The 20,739-nt window shown below is 37.4% G+C and overlaps 1 protein-coding gene across 5 annotated transcripts in view; it reads right to left on the bottom strand.

The window, feature by feature from the left end:
- The window catches only part of rtkna (rhotekin a), a 72,696-nt gene that overhangs the window by 12,293 nt on the left and 39,664 nt on the right, over window positions 1–20,739 (bottom strand). Inside the window, exon 1 of one of the 5 annotated variants that reach the window (XM_059550233.1) lies at window positions 20,247–20,615. The exons of the other annotated variants lie outside the window; for them this stretch is intronic. Within the exon in view, the coding sequence (XP_059406216.1) occupies window positions 20,247–20,270 (24 nt within the window). The 5' untranslated portion in view covers window positions 20,271–20,615. Of the gene's footprint in view, window positions 1–20,246; window positions 20,616–20,739 lie in introns of those variants that run through there. 5 annotated transcript variants of the gene reach the window in all.

Below are 20,739 nucleotides of genomic sequence, written 5' to 3'. Positions count from 1 at the left end.
GCCTTGAGATGATTTATGAGGAGTCAAACAAGACAGTCTTAAATATGAAAAGACATCAGAGAAACTCAAAATCTATAAAAATCTATCTATAATAAGCACAAATGTCCAAAGTACATTAATAACACACTGAAGAAGTGTCCCATGTGTCTCCCAGAACTGCACAGAGGTCACACCCCAGTCACATGACCGTCTGCTCCGTAATGGACTGTTCCAGCTCGCTGTGTCTCAATGCAGTAAGGTATAAAATTGAACACGGGGGTTAACAAGCTAGAAGAGATGCTCTGACCTCTTGACTTCAGTTTACCCCCAAACAACTAGAGAATAGGATGCGGAATCATTTACACATGAACAGAGAGGGGCAAACTTTTAGGATGTGGTGCTATATCTAGCATTTGAGGGGAGGCAGCGCATCTTTTAAGGGTCCCAGTTTCTAAGACTGAGGCTGAATTATGAAACATAGGGCAGAAAATAAGAACATGGATTAAGAAGGAAACAAAAGGAGGAGCTTGGGGAGAAAAGAAGAAAGATAGAGGTAGGTGTGACTGAGGATTTCCAATGGGTGAATAACCTACTGTTATTCAAATTAACTCTGGAATGGGATTTAGCTTTAAGTCTACTTGAAAATGAATGAGGAGGAGAAAAGGGCGGCAAAGAGCAAGTCAGCACAAAGCTTCAAATAGAGAAACAGAAGTCAGTTTATGCCATAGCTCTTGATAAGACGACACGTTAAAATTGACAGGCAAAAATTAAGCTGTGAGGGGCAGATGTATTTTCAGTGTTAAAAATAATATTCAACATGTGCACTGATTGTACTTCCATCCATCAAGGTTTATTTTGTTTATCAAATTAAAGATGCCTTCTAATCTCTGACGAAACAAGGCAATAACCTTGAACCATTGAAAAACAGTATGTTGGTCACTTTTTCTCAAGTGACAATTCAGACCCTCATATGCTTTGCCCTTCTGCCATCCACTGGGGCTCCTGTTGCCATGGCAACATCCCAAAACCCCTCTTGTGTGTGAAAATTTCAGAACCTCATTATAACCAGGCATCAATTAAGACTGCACCTCTTTTTGGCTCTCCTTTCAATGGAAAACATGGTTTGCTGTACATCTCATTGCAACAGATTGTATATTGCCAAAAGATGGACTTGATGAGCTCCAAAAGCAAAAACTCCTGTCGGAAGGCTGAGCACAACAAAGCAGTCATGACCATTTCAGATTCTTAACGGACTCTAGACAGAGCTCAGGGAATTATGGCCACCATCATGCTTGTACACAGAGACAGCCACGTATAGAGCAGTTCAGAGAAGTACACTGCCAACAGCCAAAAAAACACTGTCAGTGTGAGAGAGCGCACAGCTGGAGAAAAGAGTGCATCTGAGAAAGAGATAGATGATCTCTTGACGTACAAGAAAATTTAAACCATGCAAGGAATAGAGTGCATTCAGTTCATTACTTTTGCATTTAGTATGGAAATTGCTTATTGCTGGTTATCAGATAGGACCCTGTGTTAAACTGAATATCCAATATTAGTTTCTTAAGGTTTTATATTACTAGTAATAGCAAAAACTGTAATTATTCTAATATTTTGTTACACAAAAAGGTTATGTAGATGATATATTTTTACATCAAGCCAAACAATCAGCATAGCAAATAGTAACACACTGCATATGGTGGCTCTCTGTATTTGATTTCTTTATGTAATTTGCTCTTTGCTTGCAAATGAGACAAACCGACAATCCAGCTCACTTCACAAATGCAGATTTTCAACTGATTTATGAATAAGACCAGGAAATTACTCCTCCATTTCAGATTGTCGAATTAAATTTGAGCTTGTGCCACAGTACGATTTATTGGTGTATACATGGCCTATGAGCATCTGTTTTTTAATTGACAATAGTTTTGATTCATAAAAAAGGTCTAAAAAAATGTGTTGTTTAAATGTTTCATTTTCAAGCATTACTGAAAACACATACACTCACCGGCCACTTTACTGGGTACACCTGTTCAATTGCTTGGTAACACAAATTGCTAATCAGCCAATCACATGGCAGCAACTCAATGCATGTAGGCATCTAGATGTGATGAAGACGACTTACTGCAGTTCAAACCGAGCATCAGAATGGGAAAGAAAGGGGATTTAAGTGACCTTGTACGTGAAATGGTTGTTGGTGCCAGACGGGCTGGACTGAGTATTTCAAAAACTTACGAAAGACGAAAATGCCTGGTTGAAGTCAAGAGGTCAGAGAAAAATGGGCAAACTGGTTATAGATGATAGAAAGCCAACAGTAACTCAGATAACCACTCGTTACAACCAAGGTATGCAGAAAACCATCTCTGAACGCATAACACTTCAAACCCTAAAGCAGACGGGCTACAGCAGCAGAAGACCACACCGGGTGTCGCTCCTGTCAGCTAAGAACAAGAAACTGCGGCTACAATTTGCACAGGCTCACCAAAATTAGACAACAGAAGATTGGAAAAACGTTGCCTGGTCCGATGAGTCTCGATTTCTGCTGCAACATTCAGATGGTAGGGTCAGAATTTGGCGTAAAGAACATGAAAGCATGGATCCATCCTGCCTTGTCTCAAGGTTCAGGCTGGTGGTGGTGGTGTTATGGTGTGGGGGATATTTTCTTGGCACACTTTGGGCCCCTTAGTACCAACTGAGCATCGTTTAAACACCACAGCCTACTTGAGTATTGTTGCTGACCATGTCCATCCCTTTATGACTACAGTGCACCCATCTTCTGATGGCTACAATGACAATTAGTTCACTTTACTCAAATGGCCTCCACAGTCACCAGATCTCAATCCAATAGAGCAGCTTTGGGATGTGGTGGATTCACATCATGGATGTGCAGCCGACAAATCTGGAGCAACTGCATGATGCTATTAGTCTTGTCACGGTACCAAATTTCAGTATTCGGTACCGATACCAGTGAAAATCCAGGGTTCTCGGTACCAATTTCGGTACCCAAGCAAAACACAAAAATATGTTAATTTAAAAAAAAAAACTTTTTAGCACTAAAAATAAAACCAATGCCATTCTTTATACTTATTTACAATTGTGTTTAAAGTTTTTCTACAAGTTATATAACTATGAAAAACAGTAAACAAGTTTCACCCAAATTTAATTTGTCTTTTAATTTATTAAACACATTTTATTTTTGGTAAATAAAGGGGATTTGCTATTAAAATTAAAAAATGGAGGAAATATTGTGATTTATTTCTTTAAAAAATAAAGTTTTAAACATTTTTTCAACAGTAGTAGCAGTATCACATACATTTTACTAAATAATAGTAATATTTCTAGACCAATGCCTTTATGTAAAAATTAACTTTTAGGCCTAATGAATGCATATTTGTCATTTTAACTGAACTTAAGACTGGTGGTGATGCTTAAGATATTTCTGGTCATTGAGGGTTTCTGTAAAAAAATAGTAATAGATCATATTAAATATTATTAAAAGATAATACTACTACTAATTCTACTATCATACTAATGTATATACAATGCACTATGAATTGATGAGCTGCTGGGTTCATGAATATTAATCACGTTGTCTGTGTTCGGTCAAAATGATTTGCTGAAATCAAAACGGGGACGGTAAGAGATCAGCACCAGCCAATGAAATTGCCATTTGCGCATTAGCTCCGCCCACTACCGGAGAAACCGGTATGTCTTCTGCTTGTTCGAAAATGAATATGAATAATTCTAAATGAACTCCATTATTTTGACTGGAGAAGACAACAAAGAATAGTTTACATGTAGCGTGTCGATTCAGCGTGGTAAGACTATCGCTCTCTCTCTTTGCATGTGTGAGAAACAGCGCTATCAGTAAAGCAACGGTGAGTCATGCGCCTTCACAAAGAGTTTACAGAGCATCATTTACAGGTGTGCTGTGCGTCCATTGAGATGAACTGAAAAGTTCAGATCACTTGATGGAGAGAGAACTCTGAAGCTCAGATGCTGAAATTAATGCAAGCGTCATGCGCTTCAGTCTATGTAGTAAACAAACCCGCACGTCTCTGCCATTCATTAATTCACAAAGAGACGCGCAGAACACGGATTCATATTACAAACAACTTTTGCGGCTTAACATTTACAGATACTGGTCCATATGGAGATTTGATTTGATTAATTTATGCTAACTTTGACAAATTCCATGACTGTCCATATTAAAATGTGAGTTTCATTTTCATGACTGGATTTTGACATTCCGTCCTCGTTTTCTGCTTCATGGAAATCATAGCGCTGAACCGGGTTTGAACGGGACCTCGGTACTACCGGTACTTAATGAAACACATTACACATTACGTCACATTACGTCACATTTAAATTTTTTTAGTACCGACTTGGTACCGAAGTACCGGGTATTTTGACAACACTAGATGCTATCATGTCAATATGGACCAAATTCTCTGAAGAAAGTTTCCAACACTTCATTGAATCTATGCCACGAAGAATTAAGGCAGTTCTGAATGCCAAAGGGGGTCCAAACCAGTACTAGCAAGGTGTACCTAATAAAGTGGCCAGTGAGTGTATATGGCTTGTTTTAAGGGATTGGACTACAGTTATGAATTTACTGATTCATTGATTTTTGTTTTACAGCAGAGCTGGGATGCTGACTGAAGAAATGGCTGCTGAAAATTCATTTGATTGAAAATTGCCATTACAGGAATACATTACAATTTTAAATATATTTAAACAATTATTTTACATTTTTATAATAACATTTCAAAATATTACTTTTTTTTACTGTATTTTTGATGAAATAAAGGTCTTGGTGGGACAAGATAAGATCAAAAACAAAAACTGTAGGTTAGTGCCATTTAACAGTATACAGTAGGGGTGTAACGATTCACTCGTTTTCTCGATGCATCGATTACAAACCCTGTCGATTCATATGCATCGATCTTGAAACATGATTTTTGAATCGTGAATCACCGATCTTGGACAGTAATCGATTCAAAATGCTAAGAATCGAATGAATCGCGATTTCTATAGCGATTCAATGCTTTCAAAATGTATACACATTAAATTACTACACGCACAAATTAATGGAGACCTTGAAGAGTGTTCGTGAATCGTGCCTCTTATCTGTCCTTCACGCGCTCCACTGTTTACCGACTGAGACTGTCACAGGATTGAGCTCGCGCTCCGTTCGTCTCTGACGCAGCTGACGTGTGATCTATAGGACTGGGTGTGGCGACAGCTGTGTTTATTGCATGGACGGAGCAGAAATGTAAGTGTCTAAATCATACGCACAGATCCATTGAATGATAAATGTTTTTAAACAATGCGGATGAACCCAATATACGAAGGAAACTGTTAAAATTAACCACAGCATTAACAACGACCTTGAAATAAGAGCGCAAGATTTATCTGATAATCAGATGCATGAAAGTAGCGTTTGTTTCATTAGCAAACATTTTCTCTCAGAATCATTCGCTGATGGAGAGGAAAAGTTCAATAGAGATGAAGACGTTTTCACACTGAAAGAGAAGCGATCTCGCTCTCATAGACATGCCAGGCTATATCTGCAGCTAAACTGAATAAAAGCAGAATGAAATGATGAAACTAAAAAAACCACAAACAATTTATGAATGATGCAGTGCTAATTGACATTTATTACAGTACAGAAACTATAAAGTATATTTTCTACCTTATTCTGTGCAGAAAATTTAAATAACTGCTAATTAAATGTAGCCTAGTATATAAAACAATCATAAAATTGCCATTAGGAAAAAAATATAGATTACAAATGATTGATTATTGTCCAGCAGTGTATTTGATTTATTACAGCTAATTAAAAGTAATTAAAAAGAAGATAATTCCTTGTAAAAAAAATAAAAATAATAATAATTATTATTATTATTATATAGGCTACATACATAAAATGATTGTATTTGACATTTCTGTCACTTCTGAAATTATGGCTACGCCCCTGGTGTGACAAAATGTTAGCTTATACATAATACTCTTTAAGCTCTTTTTTAAAAACTTGGCTTACATACATTTTTACGTATGCCATGTCGCATCATTAAACTAGCATTTAACAATGGACAAAAGTGTTTTTTTTTTTTTTTTCTAACCTATGGTTCTCTAACCATAAATGCTACTGTAATTTGCCCCCTGACTAAGCATTTAAAGAATTTAGTAGAAGCATTTAAATAATCCCGTGAATGCACTTAAAGAATGCAGAATCGAATCGTTATAATCGAATCGAATCGAATTTAATTGTGAATCGAAATCGAATCGTTCTAAATTTGCAAAAATCGTTCTTGAATCGAATCGAAAACCTCTGAATCGTAATCGAATCGAATCGCTGCCTTGCCAAAGATTCACAGCCCTAGTATACAGCATTCTGAACAGCAGTGAAAATAAACACTTAAGTTAGCGCTACAGGAATTAACATGTAGTAAATACACAACCACATGACACAAAGACCCTTCAAACACACTTGCAGCATTGCCAAGTGCCACCCTCCCTTTTGACAGCTGCCAGGGCAGAGCAGCATGCCAGTTGGTGTGTGTGTGTGTGTGTGCCAGTCATCAGTGTGAGTGTGAGCGAGGGTGACAGGCTGGCAGCGGAGGGTGTGAAAGAGCAAGGGAGTAGCGATGAGAAGAGGAGGGAGGAAAGTACAGCCAGCGCTCTGTTCCCCCGGTAATGAAGCGTGAGTGTTGAAAATGGACCCAGATGGGAATAATTGAGGGAGATGGAATCTTCCCCAAGTCGTCAGAAAGATAGAGGACACAAGAAAGTGTATGAAAAAATAATGAGTCTGTAATTACAGTGACAAATGCCTCATGTTAATTTCTGCCACACTTCAGAGACCCCTGAAACCCTACAGCTACAGGACCACCAGGAAAAATGATCAGTTTATTGCTGTGAGACAAGCAAACTGCTTGGACTTAGTAATTGCTAATAATTACACAATGATGTTGGTCTTGTTCTCAAAGCACTCAAAACCTCCAGCAGATGCGAGACATGTTAAATGTGGTGATATAACTGCAGGAGGAATATCGGAAGCACTTTTTTTCAGTGTCAGGGGACGTGAGTCATGGGAAATGACTATACAGTCTTTAGAGAATAGGGCACACATTTGAAGTCTTTCCCCCTGAAAACACCTTAAATAATGAATGCAAACTAACGTCTTTGTAATAACAAATGAAAGATGTAAACATGGGAACCAGCCACATTTGAACCAGATTTGATCTAACTCACATTAATACACCAGTCGATGTTTGCAGCTTTGAGTCATTTCAGCCCAAATATTTACAAAGACCTTTCACACTTGAAATTGAACTTATGTAAAAGTCGTTTCAACCCTGTCTTAGCATCATAATAGGTTATCTGATCCATGTAAGTGTATCAAATGATTCAAAAATCATAAAAAAAGTTATGCCATCATTTAATCACCTATGACTTTTTATGTTGATCACATATCAAATTTTGTCATCAAAATAAATCATTGGACAACACTGATTGCACTGTATAGACAAAAACACATTTTTCGATACATTTTACATAAAAAAAAATCTTTTGTGATCCACAGAAGTACGTACGTACAGGTTTGGAAAAACTTTTCTACATTTAATTTTCGGGCCCCTAAGCATTTACACAGTATTCATTTACATACACCCAAATAATCCATTTATAATCAGAATGATGACTTAAATTAACTAAAACATCTTCATGTAAACACCTCAATCCAATCAACTAAGCTCGAGCCACATGAAATTTCAATCAACTGCCACATTTAAGGTTCACAACAGAACTTCCAGAATCTGAAATCGGATTGGTTTGATCCTGACAATTACTCCATGTGGACATATCTTTTCAAGAAACTCTCCAATTAGCTTAACTGTGCTTTATATCCTAGGGTTAAAATAGCACTAAAACCTCTTTCTACATCATGTGTGAAATGTTGCTTAACTCCAGGTTAAAAGTGGCCTTAATCTGCACTTTAAAACAGAGTTAAGCGTAGCGTGAAAAGCCCATTAGTGTTATGAAGAGCTGGCACACATGACAATCACCAAATTGCAACTTTTAAAAGCATTTTGTCATTAGCCGTTGTGAGCTAAACCACCCTACTAAATAACAATGTGAAGTTAATATGCCCTCTGAGGGTTTCACGGCATCAAGTAAAGTCCTGCAGGACATTTCTCTCTGGGATAATGCTCTTATCCACTTGTTTGTTTTGCCTGTTCTGTTTCTCACGCTGAAACTAAGTCTTAAACTTTGACCTCCCTTCACATATCATACACAATGACGCCAGTAAACAGGGTCTTAATTCTCAGATAATCAGAGCTCATACTGTTGCAATATGATAAAAAAATTCACCTTGTTGACAAATTTTAGCAATTAGCAGCACTGATGTGTCATTTGTCATTAGGCACTTTGTTTGCTATTAAACATCTTTAATGAGTCCAAATTTACTTCTCATAAAATATTTTGCTTTTCTCAGAGGACTCTCTCGCTCTGAGGTCATTTCCTGTCATGAAAAATGTGGCTGCAGTGATGTGTGTGAAGCTCTCATGATTGACAGTAGCAGCTGTGACTCCTGAACTGCAATGCTAAAGAGACGGGAGAATGAAATCTTCTGGGCTACGCTGAGCAGTTTAACACATATGACCTGGATCACTATTGCTCACAGCTGCTTAAATGGGTGCGTCGATGTGAATGTAAGAAGGAAAATGGCCCATTATGTTAACCACAGGCCTGAAAACACACAGGAAATTATCATCACCTTTAACACTAAGGGAGATTACTGAATAAGTGAAAAGGCACTGTATTATATTCTTCAGCTACTTTACCAATTTGCTTTTCATTGAAGTTCACACAAAAGTAATTAACATACTCTTCTGTTCTACTGAACTTTGACTTTCTCTCAGAGTAAAAAGAAAATATGGTGACACCCAAAGGCAAAACACCAATTGAAAAGGCGAAATCACGGACCACACCCACAGACACACTGGATTTCACGGACCAAGGCCAGTCAACCACAAATATGCACCCGCCTTCCCTATCTGTTCCACCCAATCCCAGGGTTCCTCTTTTCGTTCTTATGGTGCAAGCAAGCACTGAGGACAGTACTGGACTTTCCCATCAATACAGATGGAAATGTAGAGAAACAAGCTTGGGAATGAGCCACATGGGGTTGCAAAGGGCAAAAAGGGACACCAATGACTGAGTAAAGTTTTGATGATTTAGTTTTCCACAGGGCAAAAGCCAGTTCCTTCTGCATAATCTAAGATATCCAGTTACATAAAAGATAAGTCATACTAACAAGTCATGGCTTAAGCTTACAAGAATGGATGACATACTGTCTAGCGTACACTCCAGGACCAGGAGCCAGTTGCATAAACTGCTTAATCTAGTCTTAAAAGTCAGACATTTAATATTTTTCTTCATGACAGGTCATCGCTTTGCAAAAGTTATATATATATATAGATAAAGATAAATTGTCCTAACAGGAATCCTAAAAGTAAGATTGCTTAAGACTTGGCAAACTAGTTCTTAAGACCTAGTATTAAAGTGATACTTCACCCAAAAATGAAATTGATGACAATAATTACACACCATCATGTCATTCGAAACCCATAAGACCTTCGTTCATCTTCTGAACTCAAATTATGATAATTTTTGATGGAATCTGAGAGCTCTCTGACCCTAAAAACAGCAAGTGTTCTTACACGATCAAGGTCCAGAAATGTAGCGAGGACATCTGAAAAATAATCCATGTGACATCAGGGGTTCAAACATAAATTTACAAAGCTACGAGAATACTTTTTGTGTGAAAACCCCCCCAAAAATTACGACTTTATTAAATATATATATCGTCCCCTTGCATCACCCTGGTGCCATTTTGGAGAGTATCCACTGAGCATAAACAACATATGCTGTTCTGTAAAAATACATTACATTACATTAAAAATACAAAAATACATTTTCTTGATTAATTCATGAACAGAGACATTTTTTTTAGCAAGGTCACAATAAATTGATGAAAAATGACAGTAAAAAAAAAAAAAAAAGAAAAAGAAAAACTGAGATAAAACAAAATGTTTCTTGAGCACCAAAATCAGCATATTAGAATGATTTCTGAAGGAAATTCATCTTTGCCCTCAGAAGACTACTGCAGCCATATTTTACAATATTACTGTATTTAAAAAAAAAAAAAAAAAAAATTCAGGCTTGGTGAGCATGATAACTTCTTACCAAAAGTTTTGAATGATGGTGTACTTTTCATATAAAATTGCAAAGATGGCATCAAAAGACATGAAGTAACTATAGTATATTCCTACTAAACAACCCTCATATCCTTTTTCACAACATAAATCATCCTCTAAAAATGTCTGATAAACTTCTAGTGACTAGAGACTCAGATAATCCACTCTAGAGGCCGAAAAGCTAAATTTCTATAACAACCAGGAAAGGTACTAGCACTGCTAGAGACGAAACAGTGCAGGTCTTTTTGCAGTCAAGCTGTGGAACAAGTTCTGTTGACCTGCGTTAACCCTGCCAACCCATTTAAAACGCTACCAAAATACTGAAGAAACACTGCCAGTGGAAGCTGAATCATGTGCAATAGTTTTATAGAAAATAACAGCCTCAACAGGCAAGCTATAATCCAGACACAGATTTCACCCTCTTAGTATTGCGTAGGCCAAAATGGAATCCCATTTAAGCTGCACAGCAATACACAAGTCTCATTATTAGCGCACAATGGGCCATTTGAGATGTTGTTGTGTACAGTATGTGTGAGAGGCCAGTAAAATGCACAGTGTGTGACTATGGCTCTACAGCCAGCTGTTCCCACACAAATACGAGAAACTTTCAAGCACAGCTGGTTTTGGACAACTAAAAAGGGTGTGTGTACATTAACTTTTGGGGAAAAAGAGGTGCCTGTGCGTGAGTTGCGCAGGTTGAGACAGAAAAAAAGAAGGGGTGTGTGAATACATGTGCATCCTGGAGCTGTGAACTTTGACTATACACAGCCCACATCTGTGAAAAATATATTTTTGATATTGTGTAGGCGTTTGTGTGCAATCTGAGAATCGGTGCAAGCAACGATGTCTGTGTGTGTTTGAGCTGATGCCATATTTCACTCCACAAGGAGAATAAAGACTATTGAGGTCCTAATCCATGGAAACAACACCACTTCATATGGTTAAAATTTTATATCTGCTACATGAACTAGATCTATAAAAATATATTATGTTTAATATTATGTATTATATTGTGTGTATATATCGTGTGTAATATTTAATTCATAGCCTCATTTTCATAATACTAATACACATCACATACTTGTCTATGTTACATTAGTGCTTGACATAAAATTATATTATGACAAAGACTAAAGTGAAACTTTGAAACCAGGGCATAAATCTTCCTCTAAGCCTACAGTTTTTGCAGTGGTTTGAGATAACCTCACATAACTTGCTTATGCAAAGTCTGCAGAATTAAGAATCACAACTTGACTTCATTGATCTTGTCTTAATCTCAATGGTTTATGTATATTCTGTTAAGTAAAAGTCTGTTAGTGATTGTATCCTTCGTATAATCACATACAGTTGTTTGCTCTTTATGAATTAGATGGAGCTTGATCAAGAAAATATTTCATTTTTGTATCAAAGCAGCACTATGATGCAATTACAAACAATAAAATGATCATTTGTTCATTTGTTCATTCATTCACTCATTTACATTTATTTTAAGTGTTCTTTCATATTTTTGGACATTGAATTGACATGAATTTTCCCATCACCTTCTGTGATGACTGGATAGCAATATTTAAAAATTATTTTGTCAGACAGATTTGCTAATAAATCATACAAATCATTTTATGAATAAGTTTAAACGATTTATGGAGAAACCCTATTCTAATTATAATGCATTAGTATTCTAGTAAATGTAATACATACAACTTTAAATAAGGAAATAAACCATTAGCCACACAACCATAAGACCTGGATTAACCACTGACATGAAATCAAGGGATTCACTACCTGTTAACATTTGCAAAAACACCCTGTATATTGTACAGAATCACAGGTGAAATCCACACGGATGGCAAACCATCAAACACAGCATGTTCACCTCAGGTCTGATACTCCATGCCCTTCTTCAGCCAGGTAACGCCCCGGCTCTGGAGATTCCTGCTAAACCCTTTACAGGCTCAGTTTCTGGGCTAGTGGAGGTAAGAGGGGTGTGGGGGGTCTGCTTGCCTCGGTGACACACTCAGGCTGATCTGTATTCTCTTATGGCTGTTAATCTCAGACTTTGATGCTGTCGGAGAGCTAGTGTGGAACTGGTCTCTAATCAGCTCAAGCAGGCTAATTGGCGGTTAAGCACCTCTGGCAGCTCTATGTATAGAGCCGTGATGAGAAGTGGAAGCAGTGACCTTGAAGGACCAGTGCACCATCAGTATTTCACCAGTGTAGATCAACTGAGCCACAGACATACACAATTTGTTACAAAATGTCCAATGTTCTATATAAACTACTCTACTGAATCAAATATTTGCTAGTCCCCATAGTGCCCGATTTATTTCACCGGTAGGTTGAATTTAAATTAGTACATAATTTTACTAGATATACACTTTTTAAATATTATAACACTGCCATACACTAACACTAAGATTTTTTATGTTTTTAAGCTCTTATGCTCACCAAGACTGTCTTTATTTAAACAAAAATACTAAAAAAACTGTAATATTGTGAAATATTATTTCAATTTCTAATATTGGCTTTCTGTTTTAACATATTTTAAAATATAATTTCTGTGATGCAAAGCTGATTTTTCATCAGCAATTTCTCCAGACTTCAGTGTCACATGAAATCCTGAATAAAGTATCACAGGTTCCAAAAAATAAAAATAAAAATAAAAATAAAAAAATAAATATGAAGCAGCACAACTGTTTCCAACATTGATAAAAATCAGCATATTAGAATGATTTCTGAAGGATCATGTAACACTGACGACTGGAGTAATGGGTGATGAAAATTCAGCTTTGCTTTACAGGAATAAATTATATTTTAAAGCATATTACAATAGAAACTGCTAATTTAAATTGTATTTTGTTCAAATAAATAAGTTTTAATGTGCATAAGAAACTCCCCCAAAAAATCTTACTGATACAAAATTTTTTCAATAATAGTGTATATTACAATGTTATAATGTAATCATGATTTTGTTTGAGGTGGCCATTTTCAACCTCAGTCTGACACTTTAAAAATACTATTTTGGCTAACTGTGGACTTAGTGGATTAGAAAGAGTTCTTTGTGTTGTGAATGACTGAGTCAACATACATTGAACTCTTATTTCAAAAGAGCAAGGAAAATCTAATTTTCCATGACACGTTCTTTTTAAATGTCAGCTCTCCCTGTGAATGGACTGCATTAAAATGCAACAGAGCTTAGCTTTAGTTCTCCTTCACACTGGTTTGTCTTTGATGAACGCCTGAGATGCATGATTGCAGAATGATTCTGTATGACCTGAAGTCACCTTCTGTTACATTAACTATGCATGTGGCTTTTGGTAGATAAAGGCGTGCATGCAGCTATGAGATTTTATGTTCACATCATCAAGGTAGAAGGTACCTGATGAACAGATTAACAAGAGTCAGTGCTCTAAGATGATCCAATTCACTGACCCAACCAAGAGGTCATATTTTGGCTGTTTAAGCATGATCCTGTTCACCCCTAAACTGAGGACTCAACACTCTGTGGATATTGTTCTCCATTTACACTTCAGCTGATCGGCTCAAAAACAAAAATGTCCATGAGCGAAGATGGCAGATTTTAAACCACACATTTCCAGAGAGCTCCAACTGAGCAGCTGCTATTGGAACGCATGAAAATGTAAATGATTACATTTCTCCAGGAATTACAGACCACCTCGAACCTACAAAATGACCAATAAACTTAGTTATGTCTTCACAATCAGAAGCGCCAGCAGAGAAAGTTTATTACTGTAATCATAGTAAACTTTCGCGCACTCTCTCTCTCTCTCTCTCTCTCTGTGTGTGTTCACGGTTTTGTTGAACGCTCCCTAATACTGGACTGCGTGTAACCGAGCTGTTGTGCCTCATTAAGATCAAGACAGAGAGAGTGTGTGCATAGAGCTTAAACAGCAGAAAGATCCCCTGTAGAATCGACATGATCAGCCTGCTTTGTACACTCACAGTTGCCGCCTACTATGACTAAATGAGAAGTTCAAGCTTCCAGACATACACTGGGACCGTTTACAGTAACAAAGAAACAGGCTTTGTGTTTTGCAACTCTGTATTTGATGCCAAAGGCAAGTTTTATAACAAAGAAGTGAGCCCCTATGTTATGGTTTTCCCAATACACTATTGACTCCTTAATTAATGCACAAACGCAGCTGTGTGACTGGTGTACTAGAGCTGGGGTATCTTCATTAGCATGTCTATTAAAGTGCATGTCTGCAGGCCCTGCTGAGCACACAAACTCACCTGACTGGGGAAAAATGGAAATGGAGAAAGAGACTTCTCAAGAGGTGGATACAGCTTTCAACATTTAGTTGCCATAAACAGCTACTTTTAAAAAAAGAATTATAGGTATTTACTGTATTTGCTAAATATAGTAAAACCATGAACTATTACAATTTATAATATATATAGAATATATTATTTCTATAATTTATAATATACTACTATTTTAAAGTATTTTTACATTTTCATATGATCATTCAGAAATCATTTTAATATGGTGATTTGGTGGTTGAGAAACATTTCTTATTATTATCAATGTTAAAAAACAGTTGCGCTGTGTAATAGTTTTTGCGGAAATCATGAAGCGTATTTTACCTTTAAATTGTATATACACCGAAACATTTAAAAACCAAACAATAACCAGCTCCGACTGTTATGAATATTATGAACCATTTTGAACATGAGCATGAGTCATTCAAAATCCGTTACATGTCATTCCACTAACACTCATTCATTTAAATCCACAATAACATCCGCCAAATCCTCTTTAGCACATAAAGCATTGTCCTGTCATTCACTTATAATTACGGCAAGTACTGCTCAAACAGAAGCAAGCTTAGGTCAGGAAGGACAGACTAGGAGATCAAATCTACAGTTTTTTGTTGTTGTTGTTTACTCTTCTAATCTGCAGCTTTACTTGAAAGATGATTGCAAAGAGAAGTGTATGCATAAGCAATTATCAGGGAGTGAGAGAAAGAGAGAGGCCCATTAGTCAACAAGCTCACAGCTGAATTAAAATTCAACCACAGCACCATTTTATCATTTTGATGGCTAGTGTGTAGGAATATAAAGCTTTTTGCCTGATTCAGTATCACACTGTTTTCTTTCCCTTGTCTTCTGTCTATGTTCTTCCTGTAAGTATGGATGAACAGTCATTGCTAGTAAACCACACCAATACATGCAATCAATAAAGACTGTGTGCAAAGTGTGCAGTTTACAGTAATGTTCTTCTAGTTCTAGTGCATTTCTACTGCAAACTGCAAGAGCAAGACACTCATTCATTAAACTAATATGGAAGCTGTCTCAGAATTGTACTCCCACCTAATGGTGCAGATATATAATCACAAAAAACAAAAGCTTTCCATTATCAATAACACTGTCAGCCCTGATTACATTTGTCCATTAATGAAAGTAGACTGATTACTATTTAGCTCATCATGTGATCCTCTATGAGTTGACCGGCTCAAGGTACATTTTTATTGGGCTACTGATATGGATGGAGTTTTTATCTTAGGTGAGAGAATATCATTTTAAACATTCATTCTTCTTCCAAAATATTTGTCCTTTCGTAGGGCTGCAGGTATTCTGAAGCCTATTCCAGCAGATTCTGAGGGAACAAAAAAATACATTTACCTTAATCTTGGCAATAACAATTCTAGATTTATTTCAAGTTCTGTTCACACCGACTCTGGAAACGACAGAAATAGATGCACCAACCCCACAGATTTTTTACACATGAACAGACCGACATGCATTTCCCTGAGATCTTTCTCACGCAAGCCATGAGCAGCTCACAGCAAGACCGGACAGACTGAAAACACAGAAAAAAGGAGAAGAGAATAAAACTGAGACAAAGCAGAGAAAACAGAGGAAGAAGCATAAAAAAGAAAAAGAGTGGTGGAAATCCCTTGAAGGGATACTGAATTTGTCAATTTTGGAAAAAAAAAACATGTGACTTGAAGGGGGAAATGAGTGAAATGGAGCATCTGCACCAGTTCAGTCTGTTAAGATGTGCTCTAGTAACAAACACATCCAGGCACAGAAAGCAGGATGAAAAATCTAGCAGAAATGCTGGTCTCAGTGTGATCTGTGTTTTCCAGTATCTAGAACAGCTCACCGAAGCAGGAAGAAAGAGGGAAAGAAACAGAAGACTGCGGGAAACTGAAGAGAACAGCATTTGCTGAAAGCATTTATTTGCTTAAACTGTCTGAATTGTTTTAGCACTTGATTCACTAAAAGCATAATGCAAATCAGATAACGGTACAAAAATGCCCCAAAACTTCCATTATGCAGGCAGGTTCTGAGTGCTAGGATGTGGACAATCATGATCTTGCATATATTGCTGGGAATGCATCCTGACACCTGAATCAGCTCTTTTACATGTAAAAAAGAATTATATAATTATATAATGCTCATCTCCATATTTTGATTATCGCTTGATCAACTACTGCTGCCAAAGAAATGAAAAGAAAAGCACAGTATAAACAAACTGGTTACTAGGGTGTTGCTAAGTGGTTGCATATATGCCTGAGTCAAAACAGGCCAACCTCAAGTTTTTTCTGTTAAAAAAGTATGAAAATAAGCAGCTTTGTCATCAGATGGGAATATCTTAGCCATATATTGTGGAATAGTAATATGGAAAATGGGGGTCCTTGGACCAAATGGATGAGAATCACTGGCTTGTTTTTTGTTTTTGTTTTTAAATAACACACAGTCTACACTGAAGTCACATTCTTAAGGAACTTTATGTTCTTAGAAATTTACACTCTGCAGAAAGCGGTTGTAAAATTCCAAGTAAGTATTTTCAATAAGCATGCCTGTAGTAATCAATTTACAACCAGCATGTCACCCTCCCGTGCTGAAACACCAGCCTTTTGCATCTTTGCTTTGCAGAAGGAGGTCAGTGAGCTATAAGGCAAACGGCCCGTGAGGAACATACTCTGTTTAAACTCATAAAATAGTCTGCTTGTGTGGGATTTTGGTGTTTTAAGTGTGTGGACCTCCCTTTGCTCAAAGCAACCACCTCCAGATAAAGCACACAGAGCCAGTGACACACACAAACAGCAGTGCACATTAAAAACCTGCACACACAAGGCCCACATGCTGCTCTCTCTCCCACTACTACAACAAAATACTGCTCTCTAACTCGAATATGAAAACATAGCTTTGACACATGAATATTTAATAGTTCAAATAAAAACATCCCTCACAAAAACACCGTCTCAAACACAATAAATATCTGCCTTTTCTGAGAATGCAGCTCCTTGACATATACACAAGCATATACATAAAGAGCAGGTATATTTAAAAGTGGTTTACCTCTTAACTACTATGACTATTCACATTCACAACAACAGCAAGAAAGATTTTAGTTTACTCTGACTGAACCATGCATTCCAAAAGACCTTTATCCTTAGTTCAGTTAATCAAATAAAATAAAGATTTGATTAGTTTTAACTCACTTTTTAAATTAAAAGAGCTAAATTGATCCTCTGGTTGAAAACACAATTTAAAAAATAAGGATCTGTACATAAAACATGAAAAAAAAAATAGGTGATACAAAAATATTTTTGCCTCATCAAATGTCGATAGAAGAATATAGCAAAAAATGTATCTTGTTTGTAGTAAAAAAAAAAGTGAATGACCCTTTATCCCTTTGCTTTCTGGTTAGATTCATTTTTTTATTTTGCTTTTGATGCGAATAGGCCTTAAAATTGTTACAGCAACTGATTCCACAACACACACACAAACATATGAGCAGGCACTCATGAATACACCCTTCCATATGGGCAATGTGAGTGTGAGTGAAGCTGAGGATTCAGCAATGCTCCAGTGTGATGAACACATTGGCATTTCAACCTCTCAGACTGGCAGCCGCAGTGACAGGGCTGCTTCACTCACCCATGCAGCCTATAGGGAAATTTCTCCCGTCCATCTCTCTGTCTCTGTCCCAAACCATCTATGCTTGACAAATGGCACTGTCAAAACAAACACTACACACAGTCCTGCTTGACAGTAAACAGTCTTGCTGCTAAGTCTCCCATGACTTCACATGAAGGTCTAATTATTTGAAGTAAGTTGAAATAAATGCTTAATAAAGCAGTTACCTACACAATGAAGATGCTGTATAAAAGATACCCAAAATGCAACTGTAACATGAAATCTACAAATATAGTTAAAGCTGTGATTTCTCAAGCGGCAATATGGTAGATGCATCTCTGAAGACAATTGGGAGGAAGGAACAGCATCTCTTCAGCAAATATTGATTCACTAAATGCAATTTGACTGCAGCAGCAAGCAGCTAGCAGGCCTGAACTGAATCCAGCACATCATGACAATCACCAAGCATTCCCACATTGATCTTCATTGATTAACTTCCTGAGAGAAAACACCAGGCTGAGGGTCAAGAACTAAATGAATCCAAGAAATCTTCAAAGCAGAAAGAGCAAGCTGTCTCTGCGTCTAATCGTCTCTTCAAACCTGACCTTTTCTGCATCAGACTGCCGGTGGTTTAACATGGTCCTGACATTGAATCCTCACAACAACACACTGACTCAATGAAAACAGCAAAAAAGTGAAACCGAGAGGAGAGGGAATAATGGTTGGTTGGAGGAGTGCGTTTCTGATACTGTGTGGCAAAGATCATGTGCTAAGTTTTAGCGTGTAGATGTACATGACTTTAATAGATGTAACACGATAAGAAGGAAAAAAGCTGAACATCACTGATTGGAAATCCGGCTATTTCCAGGAATCTATTCAGTGTGTGTCAAAGTACCGGTTCCAAAAAATATTCAGTGGTTCTTTTATATAATATTACATAACCTAAAATGTTTTAATAAAGTCAAGTAAAGGAACAGCTTGTCTCACTTTTGAATAAATCAAACCAGTTTGATTCAAACCAGTTCAACTGACTCAATAAAAACATCAGATTCAAAAGAGTGATTTGTTTACCAAACTGTTTGATTCAAACCAGGTCAAATGACCTGCTGAAAATTCCATATTCAAAAGAATTATGTGTTTACCAACCAGTTTGATTTGAACCAGCTCAAATAACTCACTCAAAATATCAAAATATATATTTTTACAAATCGAAATTAAATAATTAGCAGTGCTATTTAAGTAAAGAGACCTCATAAATATGTGTACGTCAACACTACACTGGCTATGGGTTTAACAGCTAATGCTCTCTCAATCATGAACTGTAAGAAGACTTACAGGGTCTCAACCAGAACCTATGCAGTATATCCTAACATGGTAAACTACAAAAGTAGTTCCATTACAAACCCTCTAAAAAATGGCCTCAACAGAGCCACCTCCTTAAACTGATTTTTATTTTTTTATTTTTTTTTTGGGGGGGGGGGTTGTTTTTCTGGAAAACTCCCCTCCAATAAGTTCAGTTACTGCAGTACAGTAGCCTATAATCACTGTTTCAAGAATAATGATCTCCTACCACAATCCATCCTGTGCGATCTTTTAAACAATTTAATTGGAATGTTTTTTAATAATATGAATCGCCGTTGTTCTGTTTTGGCAAGGCATGTTGCTGCGTCTTTTCATTACGACAAATTTACAGCCCTTCTTTACGGTCAACATAAATATCTTAATTGGAAAATTATTGAATTAAAAGTTAATCAACTTTTAAAAACAACAATAGAGCTAAGGGACAAATTCCTCAACAACAACAACAGCACAACAAAAGAAAATACAATGAGATCCAGCAGACAAGTGACAAGCCTCCTCCGCGCATCATCTCGTGAATGCAGGTACTGAGTGCGCGTGGGTATCTGACCTTGCTGCACGCGCACCTGCACACAAACGCCTAGCGTTAGCTGAGATAACAACATAACATCTGTTACACGGATGAATTAACATCACACAAGAGTATATTTACGACATAAACCACATTTATAACACAAACCCTGACAGTACCGTCAAAATACGTCATCGCGGTCAGACCGAGAAATCAGATCTTTAAGTGTAAACGTGATCACTTACTCGCTGATTCTTCGTGTTATTCATGTTTGAAGAGTCCCTCGAAGAAGCTGGAACTCCGAAATCACCGCGCGGTCTTACGCAATCCGGCCCATTAACTACAACTCTCAAGTGATCAAGTGATCAAATGGCCATTCCTCCGCAACAAACAGTACGTGACACAGTCGCGTTAGAAGCGTTAGAATGAATGCTTGCCCGGGACGGTCGGTGTTTGACACGGTCATCTGGCCGTGCTCATCTCTCAGCTGTCATCGCAAGCCGCTCTCTCTCTCTCTCTTCAGTCCAGAGGGGGTCACACGAGCTGCGGTGAGTGAGAGCCAACCAGTGGGGCTGGAGAGGGGGCGGCGGTGCTGCTGACTTCTGTAGGGTTTACAGACTCGGTCCGGTAGGTTTATCGAACAACAGCAGATTTTCCTAGAGAGCATGTAAACAAACATACAAATACATCCCGCGCGCCCTCGTGGAATCAACACAAAGCTGTCAGTCTATGCGCCGC

This window comes from Carassius carassius, chromosome 5 (genome assembly GCF_963082965.1).
Source record: "Carassius carassius chromosome 5, fCarCar2.1, whole genome shotgun sequence".
NCBI classification, from domain to species: Eukaryota; Metazoa; Chordata; class Actinopteri; order Cypriniformes; family Cyprinidae; genus Carassius; species Carassius carassius.
Note: the sequence above shows the minus strand (reverse complement) of the source record. Positions and strands in the feature narration are given on the sequence as shown.